This window comes from Meriones unguiculatus, chromosome 7 (assembly GCF_030254825.1).
Source record: "Meriones unguiculatus strain TT.TT164.6M chromosome 7, Bangor_MerUng_6.1, whole genome shotgun sequence".
In the NCBI taxonomy this organism is placed as follows: Eukaryota; Metazoa; Chordata; class Mammalia; order Rodentia; family Muridae; genus Meriones; species Meriones unguiculatus.
Genome location: NC_083355.1, coordinates 20,681,651 through 20,702,615, shown reverse-complemented (window position 1 = coordinate 20,702,615; position 20,965 = coordinate 20,681,651). Strand labels below are relative to the sequence as shown.

The 20,965-nt window shown below is 53.2% G+C and overlaps 1 protein-coding gene across 1 annotated transcript; it reads right to left on the bottom strand.

Moving 5' to 3' along the window:
• Window positions 1-868: 868 nt before the first annotated feature.
• Window positions 869-20,144, bottom strand: Kcnh4 (potassium voltage-gated channel subfamily H member 4). The gene is made up of 17 exons (XM_021641199.2): window positions 19,839-20,144; window positions 17,908-18,141; window positions 17,446-17,592; window positions 17,226-17,353; window positions 15,882-16,125; window positions 15,323-15,480; window positions 12,314-12,521; window positions 10,666-10,860; window positions 10,139-10,338; window positions 7,905-8,154; window positions 7,112-7,356; window positions 6,640-6,678; window positions 6,098-6,450; window positions 5,720-5,826; window positions 4,931-5,007; window positions 1,767-2,464; window positions 869-1,099 (listed from the first exon to the last, which is right to left on the bottom strand). The coding sequence occupies exons 1-16, from the start codon at window positions 19,912-19,914 to the stop codon at window positions 2,069-2,071; spliced, it is 3,057 nt and encodes a 1,018-aa protein (XP_021496874.1). The 5' UTR covers window positions 19,915-20,144; the 3' UTR covers window positions 869-1,099; window positions 1,767-2,068.
• Window positions 20,145-20,965: the final 821 nt, after the last annotated feature.

Below are 20,965 nucleotides of genomic sequence, written 5' to 3'. Positions count from 1 at the left end.
GGTTCTCTCTTTAAATGAAAACCACCCCACCTCCCAACACGGGTCAGTCCTATTTCTGTTTCTTCTCATTCCTTCTATGTGAATTAGGACCACTTCTGCTTCCGCTCAACCCCAACCTCCAACGCTGGCCTCTTTCTGCATCTCTCTCCCGGGGACACCGTTCAAAACCTTTATGAAATCAAAGCCCACCCCAGAGACCATGTGGCCATGGTGCCGACATCAGTGGCATGGGACAACGTCCATCAGTCATATTCTGCAAGCTTGAGCTGAAGAACGGACTGGTGGTCTGAGACAGACCGCCACGGCGCTATGCCCACATCTAGTTTCAACTTTTCATCAAGGTGCCAGTTTCCTACAACTCATCTACCACACAACATGCACAGATCTTCAGAGAAATGACGTAAGCCGAGAGAGGACGAGGCTTGGGAGAATACATTCTTGGCAGGTTCTTAACTGGTGACGAGCTTTTCTCTCCACCCACCTGCCCATACCTAGCTCAACACCAAATACCTATCCTGAAAAGCAGAGTTCCTTATTCAGGAGGGCAGGGAAACCCCTGGGATTTCTTCCTGAGGGTAGAGATCAGCCTGGTCGGATGTCTCTTCCACGTACTGTGTGTTTGTGGTTGTAACTGGGTGTTGGGGAGGAAGGAGTGTAACAGGCCCTTAGTGACTCATTAAGGTTTCTCCCTTATCCCAGGAGTCTCAGTTGGCGTGAATACGGTGCCAAGTGGATTGGCTGGCGCCTCTGCCCTTCCTAGAGACAGCAACAGGGCCCTAGGGTACGCTAGGGTGTGTCTGCTTGTGTTGGCTTATTCAAAGCCCTGGGGCTCTCGGACTAACTCCCAGAAACAGCCAGAGTCAAGGTCTACAAAAATATAAGGATTTATTATCCAAAAGTGAGCCTGGGGCATTGAGTGGGAAAGGAGGACTGGAAACCAGAGTGGGCTTGTGAATTGCCCAGACCCTCAGTTGAGACCATGTGGAGAGAGGGAGAGAGGGAGGCAGATTTGGCTGAGGTCTGGAGGTGGGAGCAGCAGAAGGGTAATGCTAGAATGCATTTAGCCACTGGCAGCAGAGGGACCACTTTGCATGACAGCCTGTAGAGAGACAGAAACAGAGATGTTGGTAGGCCCAAGTGCAAGAGTAGGAACAGACATTATTAGGACACTCTTGGAGCCCATTCTAAGGCAGGGATTGCAAGCTGAAATAACACAGAGACCAACAAATAAAGGAAGCTAATGGGGCATAAGGAAAATTAAAAAACAAACAAAAACAGGAGACTATGAAGAAATGGGCACTATTTCTCAGCCACCCAAGATCAGGTGATTACTGATTTTTGCCAGTGAATGCTGGCTCTTGGTAGCCAGACATCTTTGTTTTTCTTGAGAAGTTAAGAATACTGAATATTTTGTGGCCCTATCTGGACTTTTATATTGGTAACTAATATTTTTATAAAGAAGAATGTTCTGAGAGCCAAAGACACATCTGGAGCCATCAGTCCCATGGCATGAAGTGAGCTCCTCCAGTTTGGCTGCTAGTAGGAGGCCTAAGAGGTCCTGGGTTTCTCAAAAGGCAGCTAGAATTCTCAAATTCACTCCTCTCAGGGTGATGCTGATCTCAGGGTCCTCTGCAGAGGACCCAAAATCTGGGACAGAAGAGCTCCATAGTACTATAATAACATCCAGCCCTCTTGCTCTAGACTCAGCTTTCATTCACTAGGTTAGACCCTTGCTCTTGACCACACTTATTCTTCTCAGTCTATACCTGCCTCCAAGTCTTGGCGAGAAAGTAGGTCATCTCCTCTGCCCAGCCCAACAGGGCATCATGGTCCTCCATTTCATGCCTGCTGGATTCCACGGCCTCAGGTGGCCCCCTTCACAGAAGAGGGGGGTGGAGGAGGGTTTAGGAAATGGAACGGGGTTAGATGTGGCCACTCCTTGTTAAAAAGTCCAGAGAATCCAGAGCCAACCAGACCAGCTGGTGGCAAGAGACCATGGAGTCCAGCTCCTCCCTGGATGGTAGGTGGTAACGCCCACCCCAGACAGGCCTAGGCCCGAAGGCCAGGGTCAGTGGAGTGTGTCTGACCCAGATTGGAAGCTATGCCTCATGAGGCTTGGGGTCAGGGGAGAACCCTCGGGCACTGGAGAGGGTCCGAGAGGATCAGGTTCTGAGGGATAGAGCGGCATCACGGCGCATCTCAGCTCTGAGGGAGTGGCCCCTGTCTCCGCTGTCCCCACCGTGGCTGGACAGTGGACCACAGCGAGTGTGGTATCCTGGAGACCCGGTGGTGGTCCAGATGCATGAGGAGAGGTACACGGTGGCCTCTGGTGGGGGCAAGGAAGGTCTGCGAGCCAAGCTGAGTCGGCCAGGTGGCTTGGGGGGCCCAGCCTTGCCTGCAGGAGGCTCATCACTTGCCGCAGCTCCCGGCTCAGCTGAGACACTTCCTGATTGAGACGGGAGATCTGTTGAAGACGTAGCAAAGTGTCTCACGGGTGCCAGAACAGTAACCAGGCCCACCCCTCATCCCCCCTACTAGTTTACAAAATTCTTCAACCACTGTCTGCTCTCAGCCATGTGGGAAGAAAGGGCAGGGGCTATAATACCCCAGGGGTAAGTACCCCAGTTTATTTCCAAAAAGGATTTTTAGCCACAGACACTGCTGCCCCCAATGCCTTGCTTTTTTATGTATTTATTTAATCTGTGTGTGACACACAAACGCACTCACTCACGCACTTGAATGCAGGTGATCCTCTAGGCCAGAGGTCAACATTGGATAGCTTCCTCTCATCACTCTCTATAGGTTTGTTTAGTTTTAGTTTGGGGATTGTTTGTTTGTTTGTTTTGAGACAGAGCCTCACTGGACAGTGGAGGCACACACCTTTAATCCCAGCACTCTGGAGGCAGAGGCAGGCAGATCTCTGAGTTTGAGGGCAGCTTAGTCCATAGAACAAGTTCCAAGATGGGGGCGGGGAGGGAAGGAAGAAAAAAAAAAGACTGAGATACAGTTTTTTGTCATTGAACCTGGAACTGACCAGTCATCTAGACTGGCGGACCAGCATCCCTTCCCTAACACTGGTGTTACAGACATGCCTGGCTTTTATGTAGAGATCAGAACTCAAGTCCTTAAGCCTGTGTGGCAGGTACTTTACCAGTTAAGTCATCTCCTTGAGACTGTCTCAGCTCAGGCTAGCCTCAAATTTGCCATGTAGCCAAGGATGGTCCTGATCCTCTTTGCCTCTACCCCTGCAGTTTTAGGGTTATAGGCATGGCTCCCCCTTCATCCTTTGCTCACCACACACACACACACACACACACACACACACACACACACACGCAGGTGTCTTCATGAGGGTTTTCCAGACCTCAGTGAGGGTAGAATCTATTGAGAAACTTGTCAAAATGCAGAGTTCTTGGCCCCACCCCAGACATTCCAAACTGGTTAAGGCCCAGGAAACTGTATTTTAAAAGGTAGTTCTGACACAAACTCAGGTTTGCGAATCGAATCACTGGCCTAGAGCTGAGGGCAGCCTGAGGCAGGGAGCAGAAGCCGGACTTGCCATTAACCGTGATCCGGAGATAGCTCTAGGCCCTGCTCTGGCCCAGGTGCCACCTCTCTGGGCTACCTGGTGTTTATCAGAACTGAAGGAAGGTAACTCCCAAGGGCTGGGCTTGGTTGCTGTGTGGCGGCAGTACCGAGATCCCTTGGGGAACAAGTAGAGGCGGTGCCTAGCCTAGGCATATAGAATATGGGCTCTTCCTGGCCAGGGTTCAGCCTTGTGGGAATAGGTCCTCTAAGCCTAAAAGCAAGCTTCCCTATCCACTGACCCTCTCCCAACACACACACACACACACACACACCCCACATTTTCCATGATTGGGTAAAGAGAAAAGACTTGAGCCTTGAGCATTAGACTTGGTGTTTGGTTGGATGGTCCCAGGCTGTAAATGGAGACCCAGTTCTGGGTGGAAGAGGTGTCAGTACCTGAAATGCAGCAGGGACTGGGCCAGAAATGCGTGCACTCTGTCTCATCCTCACACTTCTGGGAAGGACATATTATTTTTTCAATTTATGTATCTATCTATTTATCTATTTATTTATTTTGGTTTTTCAAGACAGGGTTTCTCTGTGTAGCCTTGGCTGTTCTGAACTTGCTTTGTAGACCAGGCTGGCCTCAAACTCACAGAGATCTGCCTGCCTCTGCTTCCTGAGTGCTGGGATTAAAGGCATGCACTACCACCCCCGACATATTTATTTTATTTTTCTTCTTTCTTTTTTAAGATTTATTTATTTACTATGTATACAGTGTTCTGCCTGCGTGTACACCTGCTCACCAGAAGAGGGCACCAGATCTCACTATAGATGGTTGTGAGCCACCATGTGGTTGCTGAGAATTGAATTCAGGACCTTTGGAAGAGCAGCCAGTGCTCTTAACTGCTGAGCCATCTCTCCAACACCCCTCCCCCCTTTCTCTCTTTGGTTTTTTGAAACAAGGTTTCTCTGTGTAGCCTTGGCTGTCCTAGACTGGCTTTCTAGACCAAGCTGGCCTCAAACTCAACAGAGATCCAATTGCCTCTGCCTCCCAAGTGCTGAGATTATAGGCTATTTGATTTTTCAAGACAGGGTTTCTCTGTGTAGACCTAGCTGTCCTAGAACTTTGTAGAGCAGGCTGGCCTTACACTCAGACATTGCCTGTCCCTGCCTCCCAAGTGCCAGAATTAAAGGCTGCGTCACCACTGCCCACATATTTTTCTAACTTGTAGGGGAGAAAACAGAAGCTCAGCATGGCTGTGGGATTTCTCCATGGTGATTTAGCTGGTGTGCCTAACAGAACACAGGCCTCTGGCTGGCTCCAGAACATGACCTGCTCCCCTCCGACCCCAGGACAATATTCTCTGGGGTTGGAGGGGAAGAACCAAGCCAAACCCACCTCCTTGTTCAACTTGCAGACCTTTTCCTTCACTTCCTCTGCTGCCTCTGTGGCCAGTTCCCGGCTGGGCCTAGGGCCTACAGGCAGAAGGGAGTAAAGAGATACAGATGAGTTTGAAGAGCAAAAATACCCAAGTCCCCACATCTCTCTCTTGCTGGACAAGCAGAAAGCAAGGAATAGAATGTTCCGGTGTCAGAGAAATGGGGAGTGCTAGGAAGTCACTTCTCTCCTCCCATCGTATGGATTCTAGGGGTCAAACTCAGTTCATCAAGCTTTACCATTGAACCATGCCAGTGGCTCCTTACAGTCTATTTAAGAAGTAGCCAAAGTGTCCCCTCCATTCCCACCACCGAGTCCTGTTCACTCAGTTGTAGTACTCGGCACAGAATTCTAGAATTGTTTATCTGTGAGCACAGGTGTTCCTCTCCTCCCTACCCCCAGCTAAAATGTTGGCAGGATTTGGTTTGACTGTGTGTTCCTAGAATGGCATGTATTCCTTCGGCAGGATCTGGTTTACATCCCACGGATGGCCCGTAATACATGTGTCATGGGGTGGATGGATAAATGGATGGATGGATGGATGGATGAGATGGATGGGTGGGTGGATGAATGAGTGGATGATAGGCCAGGTGAATGGATGGGTACGTGGACAGATGGGTATGTGAATAGAAAGGTGGATGGGGACGGATGGATAGATGGATGGGTAGATGGATAGATGGATGGGTGAATGGACAGATAATTGAGCAGACAGATGACTGACTGTGAACTGAATTCACGGCGGTTCCTTACTTGAAGGGGCAGCCTGTGAGCGAATTCTGGTGGGCTCTGGCCTCTTGCTGAACCGGAATGTAGGGGCCTCAGCTGGCTTACTGGAGTCCTCAATGCCATCCACGATCCTGGGGGTAGAGTAGCATTCATCAGCACCATAGGGAGGGTGCGGGGCCAGGGTAGAGCAGGCAGAAGGTGAATGAGGACAGCAGAGGCAGGAAAGTAGGGAAGAACAGTGGTCAAAGCGGAATGGGATTGCAAGCTGTGGTTGGAAAGGCGGGGTTGGCAAATGGGGCAGGGACAGTAAGGAGCACTGGTTGGAACGCTGGGAATGGAGCCCAAAGAAGGTTCTGGAAGCCAGCAGGGATATGGGAAAGGCAAGGAAGGCTGGCATCTCACCGGGGACTGAGGTCCGGAGGTCCAAATGTTCCCAGTGGGGGAATGAGGAGCTGGGGGGGCTTCCAGGCAGCAGAGCCCCTGGGAGGGCCGTGCAGGGAGGGACCCTGACCCCGGCCAGCCAGGGCAGGGGAAGGAGATGGGGACAGGGAAGGAGAGGAGACGAGGGCTGAGAATGGGGGCAGCTCCTCGCCCAAAAGGCTGACCAGGGACCCCCGAGGTCGTGCCGGACTGAGGTTGGGCAGCAGGAGGGGCCGACGGGGCTTGGGACCAGCCCCAGGCTCCATGCCACCCTCAGCTTCTGTGATGGATGGCAGAGTCTTGTCCGAAGAGGAACCAAGAGTGTCAGAGCGTGACTGCGGGAAAAGGGAGCAGCAGTTGTTACTGGACAGTGGACAACAGGACCCTTTAGGATGGAACCCCTGGCACCACAATCTTCTCTCCATCCTCTCTTTCTTCTCCCTGTGGCAGAGTTGCCAAGGAAAGCTGTCCCCCTCCCAACCTCTCCACAGAACAACCTCACCCCGCCCGGATGTGGTGATTACCTGGGAGAGGCCAGGAGAACGTGAGAAGCGGCCGAGGCCCTGTGGAGACAGAATGGGGGTTCAAGCTGACTCCTACCTCTGCGCTCCTCTGGTGCACCCCCTCTTCACTCTACCTAACAGCGTGAAGTAGTTGAGTGCATGAGTGGGAGACACTGGGACAATAGCAGAGGAGAGGAACCTCTGTGTGTGTGTGTGTGTGTTGGGGGGAGGGTTATGACACCAGTTCAGAGAAGGACATAAAAGGAGGAGTTGGATGTTCATCAAGCTAAGATGAGGCTAAGAGGTGCTCAGCAAGAGTAGAAGGTTGTGAGAGATTGTCGGGGGCTGGGAGGATGTAGGTGTATATGAAGCAACAGAAGAGGGTAGCTGGAGTTAAGAGGTGATCTTTTTAGGGAGGAGAGAGATTCAAGCAGAGATCTGTTTTGAAGGGAGGTACCTTGGTGGGGTAGCAGCCCACACAGTGCTTACGTACATTGTTTTCAGAGCCTTGGCGCAGGTTGAACGTTAGGTCCCGAGGTAGGCCGGCCCGGAAGGCAGCACCATACTCCGGATACAGCCTCAGGACCTCGGCCAGCCCTCGGCTGCTCAGCTGCTGCAGGCCACAGTACGTCAGTGCTTTCACATCAGCACTGGTCTTCAGCACGCAGCTGGGGCCTGTCCCTGACCCAGGCTCCTGCCCCAACTCAGGGATGTCTGCCCCAATCAAGTCCCCCTTCCCTATGGATAAAGGAAGGGGGCAATTAAGAGGGATGAAGGGAATGTTGGATATCAGTGGGAGACGGTCAGTATAGTTAAGGATGGTTGAAGGTACGTTAATGAAGCTCATTGGAAGAGGGAATCAGGGAACTTGGAAAAGGCCGATAGAGAACGGCCAGCGAAGCTGGGTGACAGCTGGCGGGAGATGCTAAAAGTGCTGGAGAAATGACCAATAGAATCAGATGATCAATAAAGAGTGGCCACAGGGACCAGTTAAAGGGTGAAGGTCAACAGGTTTAGAGTCATTGGGGAAGGGACAATGGAACTGGAAGATGATGCAATGGAAAAGGGTGAGTGATGGTCACTGAAGAAGGGCCAGTGGGTTAAGGAGTGGCCAAAGAGTTAGGGGAGAGTAGGGGTGATGGCCAAAGGGGAACTAATAGGGTGAAGGGATCAAGGAAGAATATTCTTCAGTGGTCCTTCTAGGGACTCATTAGGGGTCTCCAGGCTATTTCCAAGGCCTCTGGGAAAGGTCTTAGGATGGGCAGTGTGTGGTGGGGGGACCTCACCAAGGATGGCCAGCACCATGTTGTCTCGGAGCACCTCAAGCGAGCCGGAGCAGACATAGTAGTGCGCCTGTAGGGCGTCCCCCCGGCGCAACAGGTACTCCCCAGGAGCACAAAATGAGGCCTTGATGTGCAGGGAGAGGGCCCGAAGGCAGCCCCTGCTAGCTGCTCCAAACAGCGGCAGCTGCAGGATCTCCCGATTCAGGTGCATAGCAATGTCAGCCCGCAGCTCGTCTGGGAAGTCACGCAGCAACTGCAGAAGAGGCAGAGGTCGTTCTGGCCATCCCCCTGCAATCACTACTCAGATCTACAAATGAGTTGGGCTGTCCCCAAGGCCAGGGTGCCAACTTGTCCTCTCTTTAAAGTTACCCACCCACTGGACCTTCAGGAAGACTTTTTTTTCTCTCTCTCTCTCTAGCCTCAATTTTCTTTGCCATGTTGATCACTGAATCTAACTCCTGGGCAGAGACCCAGTCTTCTCTCTGGGTACCGCACGTGGCTACACACACTGAGCACTCGTGGATTCTGATGGCTTAATTCTGTGTAGTCAATAGTGGTCCTTGGTGGGTCAGACTTCAACTGGGAATTGGGAAAGTAGGAGTCATCTTTGTTCTTACATTCCTGAGGACTCTGGACCTCTATTTCTCATCTCTGGGCCTCAGTATCCCTATCTGTAAAAATGCAGGCTTGTGCTAGGTCTGGATTATTTATCAGTTCTCTCCACACTTCCCTCGTAATATCATGGAGCCCCCTCAGCAACTCTGTCTTGCTGGCCTCTTGTTGTCCTGCCTGGGCCCTGGGAAGGGGCTCCCTCCCAATTTTCCTCCCTTATCTCTGGTGTTCCTTCCTCATCTCTTCCTGAGCCTCCTCGTATAGCCTATCCCCTCAACGCACTTCTTCATTGTCCCCATATGGCAACCAGCCTGTCTTCAACGCTCCTCATGGCTGGAAGCCCTAATGTTGGGTTTACATATGTATTTACAACTACCTGATGGACAGCGTCCACCTGAGTCTGCCATAGACACTGTATACTTGTGACGGCTTAGCCCTGGACTCTCAACTCCATCCCTAAGTTCAGCATCCCTTCATCTCATCCCTTGACCCCAAGCCATCACTGTGGCATCACTGGGCATCACTGTGAGCTGCTCTCTTGCAACTGACTAGAAAGTACCTGCTCAGGGCTGGAGAGATGGCTCAGAGGTTAAGAGCACTGACTGTTCTTCCAGAGGTCCTGAGTTCAATTCCCAGCAACCACATGGTGGCTCACAACCATCTACAGTGAGATCTGGTGCCCTCTTCTGGCATGCAGGTGTACATGCAGACAGAACACTGTATACATAATAAATGGCTTAAAAAAAAAAAAAGAGAAAGTGCCTGCTCTTGTGGATCCTTTCCCAGCAAATTCCTCCCATCCCTTCCTCCTCCACCCTCTGCCACACCCCATTTTAGAATAAAACTGCAAACTCAAGGCTATCTGCTCTCTGAGGCTGAAGCTGCCCAAGCTCCAGCTCTGGCACTGGTACCCCTCCAATACAACCTCCCCTTCTCCAAGGTTCACTCAGCTACTTTCAGATCCTTGAGCTCATTCACTCTGCTTTACCAGCACCCAGGAATCTAGTTTTTTGTTTGTTTGTTTGTTTGTGTGGGGTTTTTTGTTTTGTTTTGGTTTGGTTTTTTTTGCCTTGCATGGCCTTCTCATAGCAGACCGATTCTCTTGACTATAATGTACCCCTTCTTCTGCCACCTCCCTTGTCTCCTATAGGCTCAGACTCAATAAGGGCCCTGCAGAAACGTCACTTCTGTATGGTTCCATTCACTACGTGCTTCTCTCTACCTTTCTCCCACTCTCGCCTTTCTCAGGGTCTCCTTTAGAGTTCAGGCTGCATGTAACCATCTCTAGCTACTCCCAGCCTCCAGTGTGTTCAGAATATAGAGAAGGAATGGGAAATGATGGCTTGGCCCACCACGGGACTGGGAGAAACGGAAACCTACCATGATGGAGAAACTGAGGCCCAGAGAAGGCAAGATGTCCACCCAAGTCCAGCCTGAAGCATTCTGCTTCCTTTCAACCTCCATGTTCAGGCACCAAAGGAAGGGATTTGGATTTGGCTGGGTGCACATCCTTGCTCGGAGCCCTGGGCCTCCCTAGACCCTGGTTGCCTCCGTTCCAATCGTGAAAAGGCAGTACCCCTTCCCCACCGCACGGCCACACGGCAGGAGCCCCTGCTCGGCCCTACCTCGTTGGCGTCGATGCCGCTGTTGACGGCCCACGTAGTCTGGAAGTACTCGAGCATGCGCTGCTTGAGGGGGCGGGGCAGGCGATGCACCCGGATGAAGTCCTTGAGATCCTTCATGCGGCTGTGGTAGAGCGAGCGTCGGGAGTACATGCGCTGGATGATGGCCGTGACGTTCCCGAACACGACTGCATGCATCAGCGCTGCAGAGGTGGTGACCCACAGAGCATGAGGCGCCCTCGCCCCTCCATTTACTCCCCGTGCCCTCCCCACCCCGATCACCCTGCCTTGCAGGGGTCTCAGAAGTCCTGGGGAGGCACAGGAGAGCTGGGAGAGTCCCGTGAGGGTATCTAGCAATCAGAGGCAGGGGAAGTAGGTGACGATCCATAGGTGAAGCAGACCCATACTCCTCGCATCACCTCCTTAGGTCATGACCTTGGGTATTTTACCCCTTGCAAGAGGTAACCTGTTTTTGCCTGTGCACAAGCCCGGATTCCCGGGCTCCCTGGGAATAGAGGGTCTGGCCTCACCGCCTATGAGCATGGTGCAGATGGAGAAGATCTTCTCAGCGTCGGTGTTGGCACACACGTTGCCGAAGCCTACGCTGGTGAGGCTGCTCAGCGTGAAGTAGAGCGCGGCGATGTAGGCGCTGCGCCGAGAAGGTCCACCTGCCGAGCCGTTGACGTAAGGCTCCTCCAGCCGCTTGCCCAGCTCGTGCAACCAACCTGAGTTATGGAGGGATGCAAGAAATTACGGCCGGCTACCCAAGCGCTGGGGAAAGCGTTGCTCTTGACCTGATCTGCCTGTTTGACCTCGGAGACACATTTACAGAGGAGACAGGCATATATGTAGCAGCTGAGAACAAGCTGTGACTGGGCCTGGAGGCCATGAACTGGCTACAGTTACACTCCAAGGCTACCCTCCGCTACAGGGGCCCCACTGACTCCCTGGTATGTTTCTGTATGTTTCCAGTGTGTGTGTGGCAGGGAGGATACGGAGATCTGACCCAGTCAGGGCTGTCCCGGCTGTCACCTGTAAACACTGTCAAAGGGAAGGGAAAACAAGCCATTACAGGTGGAAGTCAAGCACTAAAACAGAGTGTACTAGAAATCACAGCAGTTTAGGAGGAGCCTGCATGGATCCTAGGGATATTGTTCTCTTAGGACATGAGATATTTTGTGGTTGAGGCTGAGAGAATAGAAAATTCACCTTGGGGAAGGAAAGGAAGTCGGGGCCTCCCCGGGAAGAAAATATGTAGAAGGCCCAGAGTGAGAAAGCAGCAGGTGCTAGGTCCAGGAGGAGAGCTAGTGTACAGGGGCTGAGCAGGAAGAAGGAAAGTGGTGGAGACACAGATCACACAGGGCTGCCTCGGACGCATGGCCACCAAGAATGGACTTAAGTTTGCGGGCAGTGCGGAGCTAGTGTCACGGCCCACGTAGAAGCTGGGAGTGGAGCAGTGTCTATTCTTTTAAAAAAATTATTATTATAGCTTTATTTATTTTATTTATGATGTGTATGAGTGTGTGCCAACATGTTATGTATTTGTACTGTGTGTCTGTGTTGCTTGCACAGGTCAGAAGAGGACACTGGATCCCCTGTGATCTACCTATCCATCATTGGGGTGTTGGGAACTGAACTCAGGTCCTCCTCAAGGTCAACATGTGCTCTTAACCCTTGAGACCATTGTAGGGGTCAAGGTAGTAGTGATGGAGAGATGATGCCAGATCCGAGTGCTGGGTCAGTGTGGGCAGAAACAGAGGGAGGTGTCAAGGACTGTGCCTAGGACCTGACCTTTCAAGGAGACATTTAGGGTCTGGGTCTGCCTCATGACCAGAGGCTCCATTAATGGCGTCTAAGGAAGAGTTGACGATGGCAGAGACCAAGCTTTCCTGAACTTTTACACACACTGATTCCTTTGTTCAAAATACTCTCTCTTCATCCCTGCATTTCCCCTGTTGCTGATCTTGATTTCCTTTCCTGCTAGGCTGGAAGTTTTCCCCTAGGCAGGGCCATTGTCTTCAAACCAGTGTCTCCGCACTTGATCCAGAAGAGACACAGGGCATTTTACTGCCTGGCTCGAGGAATACGGGATCAGGAGATGCTGAGTCCTGGTAGCATTAGTTTGGGGACAGGACAGGTGGAGGGGCAGCAAGTGACAGCCTGGGGCTAGTGTCTCACCAATGTCCCAGAGCAGCGGGTCATTGGCCTCCATCTCTCGGCGCCCGATGACATACCAGATGCAGGCCATCCAGTGGGCAAGGAGTGCAAAGACGGACATGAGCAGCGTGAGCACCACCGCGCTGCACTGCGAGTACCGCTCCAGCTTCTGCAGCAGCCGCAGCAACCGCAGGAGCCGCACTGTTTTCAGCAGGTGCACCAGCGAGGTCTGCGGGAGGGCGGTGGGGGAGGCTGTCAGCAGGCACACCTCCCCAGAGCCCTCACAGAGCTCCACCCCCACCCAGGTCCTTCCCACCAGGCGCCCCGGGGCCGGAGGCAGATGCAAAAATAACCGTCAGTGCTGTCCTGAGAAAGTGACTAGAAAACGCATCGGGAGAGAATAGTTAACCTAGCCACTGAGGACCACACTGTGTCGCCACCACTATGCCAGGCATTCGTAATCCTCATGAAAACAGACAAAACCACCTTTGAGCCTTTGGTCCAGTTACCATCCCAGGTCCCAAATTTGCTGATAAATGAACTAGGGGCTCACAGAAGCTGGTGGCTTTGCTTCAAGGTCACAGGCCAAGGAAATAATGAAGCTGTAACTCAGGTTTAAGATGATGGACACCAAGTCCATTTGGGAATAAGCTGCCTCACAGGACTCCAGGGTGATACAGGAGGAAAGCCTGGTCAGAGCTGATGAGGATGGGGTAGACCGATCTATTGAAGACTCCTATTCAGAGTCCCACTGTCCTGGGAACCATCAAGCGGGGGTGGCAACTGGCATGGAGAAGGGTAATGAATGGAATGGGGACCAATAAGGGGCCTAAGGACTACCAAAGGCTAAGGGCTTTTCCCCTTGTAGGTCAGCTACAGATGAGAAGGAAACAGGGCTTGAGGACACCTGCTGTGAGCTAGAGGTTGGTGGAGCCATGCCATCTAGCAAAGGGCCCTGTAAACATTTGTTAATCTTACTGCTATGGGGAGAGGAACTCAGGGACCAAACCCAGAACCTTATACATTCTAGACAAGTTTTTTTTTTTTGTTTTTGTTTTTTGTTTAAACAGTGACGCCCTATCCCTGAATCTGCTGTGTTTGTTATAGCTCTGAACACTTCAATAAGGCCTTCTCATACGACAGACAGGGAGTAGATTGGGGGCTTATTTGTTCATAGAGCAGCTTGGCAGCTAGAGCTGTAGGCTCTAGGCCTCCGTGTAAAAGCCCTCTCCACCCTTTCAGGGAGCTCCGTGGAAGAGCATACCGTAGAGCCCTGGCATTCATTACACTGCTCCAGAACCACCGTGCATATGTCTAATGTGAAGTGAAGGGGCTAGGAAGGAGGAGGCCCTGGTTCTTCAACACGGACCACTAAATACACCTACCTCTAGTCCCAGAACACCTGGCTCCCTAATTTGAATCCCCAAACTTCAGGGCTCCCCAAAGTCGCTTTCTTCTGTGTCCCACACCTTTAGAGACCCTCCTCTCATTGTTTCTTAGCCGGAATGCCACTGGCATGACTCTTTTGACACCATCTAACACTTGGGCATCTTCCCCTCTATTTCTGTTCTAGCTCTCTCAGGCTTCCAGGGTCGCTCCTCATCTCCCTTAAGCCGTACATTTGGAGATCCTGGTTATCTGGGAAGCAGACTATATATAGAAAAGAATACTAGAGCAGGAATCTGGAGATTTGGTATGGATTGAGCTTCCATATCAACACTTGAAAAAAAGATTTAAGAAGCTTTCCTGAAGGGTTCCATATGACGTGTGTGAAAGTACAGTACTGATCTGTAAAATACTCCTAAAGGCACTGGAGGAGGGGAGAGAGCCTGAGAGGAGGCACTGGTGGCTCTCTGCAGCATACCCTCTCCTGGAAGGACAGCTGTCTGCCAGGCTGACACTACCTGCTGGGCATAGAGGTATGGCTACAGGCCTGAGGACAGGCAGCCTTCTCTGAATGGCTAGGACCCCCAGGGCAGACAGACAGACAGACACACACACGCACACGTACGCACGCACGTGTGTAGGAGCATGCACACACATGTGCACAGCCCAGGAGAAGGGGCCTACAGCCCGTTGGCGGCTAGTTAAATCCGGCTTCGTGTAGGTGGTTTCCTGCTATAGCTGAGTGCAGCGGGGAGAGCACACAGGAAAACTGCTCTCCACCTCTCCTCCCCCACGATGGCGAGGGGGCTTGGGGACACAGGGCAAGGCTGCCTCACCTTGGACTAGAAAAGACCTACTGTCTGGCTCTGTACTGACCATCCAGGGCCTCTCCAGGCAGTCCCAAGTGAAGACAGAGGCGCAGGTACAGTGCCTGGCCCCTGACTTCTTGGCTTGACTTACTCTGCTCTTTCTCCGGCTTCTCATCCTTTGCTAGCCAAGTCCTGTTCATTCTTGGAGGCCTGGCTCTGCTCCCACCTCCCCCAGGAACAGTTTCTTCCCAGACCACTCAGCCCCTGCCCAACTGGGATGCTTCTGCCCCCGGGTGCTGGGCTGATTTCAGAAGGGTTTTGCATATGCTGGGGTTCCTGCCCAGCTCTCCACAGCCAGCCCAGACCTCGAGAAGCGCTGCCATACTGCGGCTGCCAACTCCCATTCAGCAGTTCTGCGTCTCTGGTACTGTCTCACCAATCTGAGGGGGCTCTTGAGGGGGGCCAATTCCTTGTCTCTCCCCACCATAGTGGCCAGGCCCTATGTAGTGTTTTGCAGACGGCTAAATGCTCATCAGTTGTTTGTGAAATACAAAGATGTGAAAAGTGCCGCTCATCTGGCACCCGACCAATGCCGCCTTGGTAGCCATAGTTAGCCTTCGTTTCTCTCAGCTTCCCTCAGAGATTGAGAGCTGAGTTCTCCAAGAACACAGACCCTTTGGGTTCCTTCCCAGTCACTAGCTCAGGGCTGTGCCCATCGCAGGGTCAGAGAGACAGGAATTAACAGGAGGACTATGGCTGGCTTTGTGGTAGCTCCTCTGATGGGAGAGGCTGGAGTTCAGATGCCAGGATGCATGGTGGGATGGGGGCCACTCACCACAGTGATGTTGAAGACATACAGAAGGTCAAAGGGCAAAGCAGCAATAAGGTCCACGAAGAACCAGGTGGCCAGGTAGTGGAGGCCAATGGAACGAGGAGCAGAGATCACCTGTCCTGACTGGGACACATAGGTGGTGCGGAAGTTCAGGATGATGTCTGCGGAAAGTAAGAGGCTGTTACCAGGGACCATGGCCTGGACTCTAAGGTCAGGCTGCTAATGAATGGGGAAAGCGAGGTGTGAGCATTGGAGACCCAGAATGAAGGAGAAGGCAGAATGAAGACAGCTAAGACTCTTTGATCTATAAGGAGAGGCCACAAGGCTGAAAGCTGCAGGACACTGGTCACTATGGGACCTTCAGGGTCTGGGGAAGGGGATGTGTTAGGCTCCTCCCATTCTGAGGGCACACTCATGCCTTAACTAGGCCCCTAGAACTCAGAACTACAAGGAGGAGACTATTCAAGCTTGGAAAGGGCCCTGTAGACCCAGGATGGAGGGAGGCTTGCTAGAGTGGGTCCCCACAGCCCACCCTCCAGGTTAGTAGAGCAGAGGGTCTGACCTAGGATGAAGAGCATCTCCACAGCGATATCGCTGACGAGGGTGTGTCGGGAAGTGATGGGGGTGTCGTCATCACCCAAGAAGCAGACGTTGTAGGGGACGGTAACCGCAACGTAGAATGTGGCAAGGAGGATGAGGCCATCCCAGACAGCCTTGGGGATGCTGTAGTGGAGGAGGAGGCAGCGGGAGCCCCCCACGGAGGCCACTTTGTACTCAGGCACTGATGGCTTTGACTCAAACACGTTCTAAAGGGAGAGGGGTGGCGGTTGGGGACACTTGGGGGAAAGAGAAGTTGAGGCTGGGGGAAGGGAGAGTCAGGGATAGGGAAAAGGGAAAGGTACGCATTGTAAGGGTGGCCAGAAAGGAGACGACGGAAGATATGGGAGGGGGAGTTCTCAGGTTGGCACCTGGCACTTTCGTCTCTGTACCAAGCTATTGCTCAGGCTCTTGTTTGTTTGTTTGTTTTTTGAGACAGGGTCTCTCTGGGTAGACTTGGCTGTCCTGGATTCACTTTGTAGACCAGGCTGGCCTTGAACTCACAGAGATCCATCTGCCTCTGCCTCACCGTTTGCTGGGATTACAGGCTCAAGGCACTCCACCCGGCTCAGGCTCCTTTTTGTAATTGTTTCTTTTCACTTCTTCCTTTCCTTTCTTGTGCTAGGGACTGAACCTAGAGGCCTCGGGCTTTCCAGGAAGGCAGCCTATCACTCAGCTAAATCTACACAAAACACCCTCAGGCCCCTTTTGAAGAAATCATGCTTTATCAGCAGTGTTTACATGGATCGACCTTTGCCCTACTTGAAGAGATTAAGACAATTAGGTAAATGTCCTAGCCTGAGGGGTCATAACTTTTCTGTAGTTCTTTCTGAGCTCTAGGGACCAGGTGAGGGGTGAGTACTTCCCAGAGGGGGGAAGTTAGCACTGCTGATCCAGACCCTGCGGCCTTAAGGACTGTAGCAGGGGATGGGAGCCTCATTATTTGGCTTTGTCAGGATCCTTGGGGTGGTACATTGGGTGGGATGCTAGGTCCACAACCGGGTTTTTCTTCTTAGGATCACTGCAGCTTCTGAGTTTGTCCCTCACACTCAGGGGGAGGATCACCGCTAGAACCCCATCCCCGGTGACATCACCAGAGCAATGTCAATCACCTACTGGAGAAAAGGAAATGGGGGTGGAGGAGGGATTTGGGGGCCATATGAAAAGAAGCAGAAAGTAGTATATGGAAAATGGGTGGACGGAGGAATAAATCAACAGAGGGAGACTGAGCAGACAGGAAAAACAGGGACAAGGTAGCTGGGAATTAGGGCTGGAGGACTTGGAAATGTCTGTTGGGAGTAGAACTCACATTATTGGCCTTCATGCTTCTCTGGCCCCGGCGACCAAAGTGGCCAGTCAATCGGTGTAGGACGGTCCGGTTCTGCCTCCTGGTGGACCGAAGTCTAGAGCTAGTTCCCCTCCTCCCAAGAGAGTTTTCTATTGGGGGGGGAAAATTAGACATATGAATTGGGGTGCATCCTAAGAGACTATGTGTGGCATGGTCTACTGTGACCCCAACTTGTAGTTACCATGATTATTGTCCCCATGGATTCCTGGTGAGCCAAGTCCTGGGCCTCCGCTCTGAGTGATGTCCTTGAAGGAGAATAGGAAAAGCACAACCTCGCCCATCTCATTCTTGATGGGCATCATGTCCAGAAGACACCAAAAGGCTGAGCCTGTGGGCAACAGAGAGAGGGCAAGAGGTGTGTGAGCAGCCCTCGTGCATGCCTTTGGTCCTCCTTGGTTCCTTCATGTGGTCAAAGGCTTTGGTAAAGGTTTAGGGCTGGGAGACACCCCAGAGATTTGTCACCTGGTTCCTTCCCTTTACAAATGGAGAGACCAAGGCCCAGAAAGGATCAGGTATGACCTCGGTCCTGCAACCAGCCTGGGGCTGTGGAAGGATAAGCCCCTCTGCTTCTCTGTGCCCAGCAGACTCTGGGTGAGGCCTGGGATTTGGGCAGATGTCAAGCAAGCCAGTTCAGGCTCCTCACCGTCCTTTCGGTAGAAGCATATTTCAGCTCGGTGTTCCTGGTGGCCCTCCAGGGCTTTTTGCAGCCGTTGCAGGGCCGGCTCACTGGTCTCTGGGCCATAGAGAAACCGGCAGCTACAGGTTTTCTGCATGACCTCGGTGCGGCCGTAGCCAGTGAGCTCACAGAAGCCGTCAGAGCAGTAGACGATGGGAAAACCCCGTGGGCCCTGTGCATTGGCCAGAAGGAAGTTGCTGTCTACAGGAGGGAGAAGTCAAGGTCAGGGCCAGGCCAAGATGGGAGCTAACTTCCAGATAAACAACAGTTCACTCAAGACATGGGCAGACACCAGAGGGCTAGAAGCTTCCAGGTGATTCCTAATCTCCCGTTGAGATGTTCTGAAATGAGGACAAGAGGTAGAATAAAAGGGCAAGGACTCAGGGGTGGCCTAGAGTCCATGCAGGGCCTGTTGGATGGCTTCAGAAGGAACCCCACAAGGCCATGCCGTCCCTGCTCCTGCCCACAAGCTGGGGAGCTGTGACTGCAGAGAGCAACATAGAATGGTAAAGACATGAGTCCCAGCTCTCACTTCCATCACCTACAGAACACAACTCTGGGCGAGTTAACCATGATGCCTGTGCCTCAGCATCCTTATCTGCAAAGTGGGACACAGTGTGCCTTTCCCTCATGGATGTGGGTTGCATCAGGTAACTCAGAAAGAAGGTCTCCCAGAGCTCAGGAAGTGCTACTGTGAGGAAGGAAAAAAGATCCCCCCATAGTCACTCGGTTTTGGAAGCACATCCTTGGATAAAGGAGGGGAGGACAAAGATTCTGATGACAACGCACTTTCTTAGGGTTAAACCAAAGGGCAGAACACTTCCAAACTCATAAATGTGCTTAGAGTGAGGGAAAGACTGGAGACACATCCTTTTTCTTGCCTTCCAGGAAATGCCGACTTTCTGATTATTATTTATTTAACTAGTTAACAGGGGATCTGCTCCTGATGCTCAAAGTCAAACGGGGAGAACTCAGCACCGGAACCTGAGTTGCTCCCTCTAGCTTCAGGCTGTGGGTGGGGGCATCCAGGGACAGGCTGAGTGTGAGACACGGTTCAAGGACCCTAGGAGAGGGTATACTGTCAGGGGATGAGGTGGCTGGTCTGGACACTGAAGGTGCCTAGGAAGCTCTAGGTCCTGGGCACAGCCTACTTCTTCCATCCCAGGGCCCCGTTGCCTCGGTGATTGGCGCTATGGAAACAAGGGGGGGTAGGGCCCTGGCGGCTCGGTTTCCGCCCTCGGCTACCGCTCCCCCACCCTCCTAATGCGGGCCAGGGTTTCGGAGAGGGACAAAGGAAGACCTGGGGGTTCCAGAGTTGGGAGAGGGAAGGGCGGGAGAAGAGGCTAGGAGGAAGCCGTGTGGCTGTCCAAGGTGCTGAACTCGGGACCGAAGCTCAGGTGGGCTAGTGGGGAGGAGTTCCCTCGGTCTCACGTTCTTGCCCCGGCTTGGCCTCACCCACTTCACACACGGATATCTCGTGAACTGGGGGCGCGTGACCTCACTGCAGACTAGGTCTTGCCGAGGTCTGATATCTCTCTCTCTCTCTCTCTCTCTCTCTCTCTCTCTCTTTTTCCGGCCGAGGCGGCTGTAGTCATCAGTCCACTTTGCCCCGTGTCCACGACTCAGATACCTCCACACACACCCCCAGCTCCGCTCTGCCCTGGAGTGGGTGGCTCCCAAGGCCCCTCCTCCGTCTTGTGGCACAAAAGAGCCGCTTTCGCCTCGAGTCACACCCCCCTACCCTTGTCTCCCCCTCTCCCTTCGCCCCAGCTACCCACCCTGCTTCCTCGCCACGGCTTTAGGAGTTCCTGCACCCCATTCTCTGTGGCCTGATCTCACCGTATCCAGGATACCCACCCCGTCCCAAGGAGACCCGACCCAGCCCCGACTCAACTCACGCGTGCCGTCAAAGCGGGTGGCGATGGTGTCCAGGAAGGTGTTTTGCGGGGCCAGCAACCCCTTCATGACCGGCATGGCCCCGGGTGCGGATGCCAGGCGTCGCGCGGGCTGTGTTCAGCGCGGCCTGGCCGGCGGGGGCGCGCTACCGGCGGGGCCGGGGCGCCCCATGCGCCGGCCTTGCGAGCTCCCCTCGTCTCGCCGCCACTGCCTCTCTGCTCTGAACCCGGTAGCTCTGAGCTCTGCTCCGCCGCAGCACTTCGGGAGCACTCCACCCCCACCACCCCACCTCCCCTCCCCACGGGTCAGGTTCTTCCCGGAGGGCTCGGCCCGCACCCACCACGTGGCTCCGCGCCGGGAGGGGCCGCCAGAGACACCGCACTCCTCCCCGGTGGCCCTCCTCCCGGAGGGGAGCGGCCCACGCGTGTCTCCTGGGGAGAGAGACTCGGAGACACGCCCACCGTCGAGGCTCGCGCTGAGGAGGTGGGGCTTGCGCTCTGGCCACGCCCTTCTTCCAGGGTGGCCACGCCCCTACGCGTGGTTCCCTGGCTGCTACCGTGGCTCCACCTCCCGGGTTTCCCCGTGCGGCCCACGCTGAGGATGGTGTCTGGTGGACAGTGCCGCCTGCTGGAGTTGGGATGTTTCTTTCTTTCTTTTCTTTTTTTTTTTTTTAAAAAGGTGGTTACATTTCTTTATGTTGCGTGTGTGTGTGTACATGCCTGCGCCAGTGTGGAGGAAGTCAGAGGGCAACATCCAGCGGCTGGCTCTCTCCTTGAACTTTGTGGGGTCCCTTGGCCCGAACTCAGTTATTCAGCCTTGATAGCAAGGGGGCGTCCTTACCCGCCGAGCCCTCTTGCCAGCCCTCGTGTCTCTGCTCTTGAATTTTGCATCATTCTATCGCAGTTCTAGGGCTGCTACAGCAAAGTGACACAGGATGGACGGCCTGAACAGTTCTGGGATTGTTTCATCAGGGTGCAAATAAAGGCGGACTCGGGGCTGGATCACTCCTAAAGCTGTGAGGAGGAGTCTGTTCTATGCTGTCCTCTAGCGGGCTGCTGGTGACCTCTGGCATTCCTTAGCTGGTGGGTGCGGATGTCTGTGAGTTCGAGGCCAGCCTGCTCTACGAAGC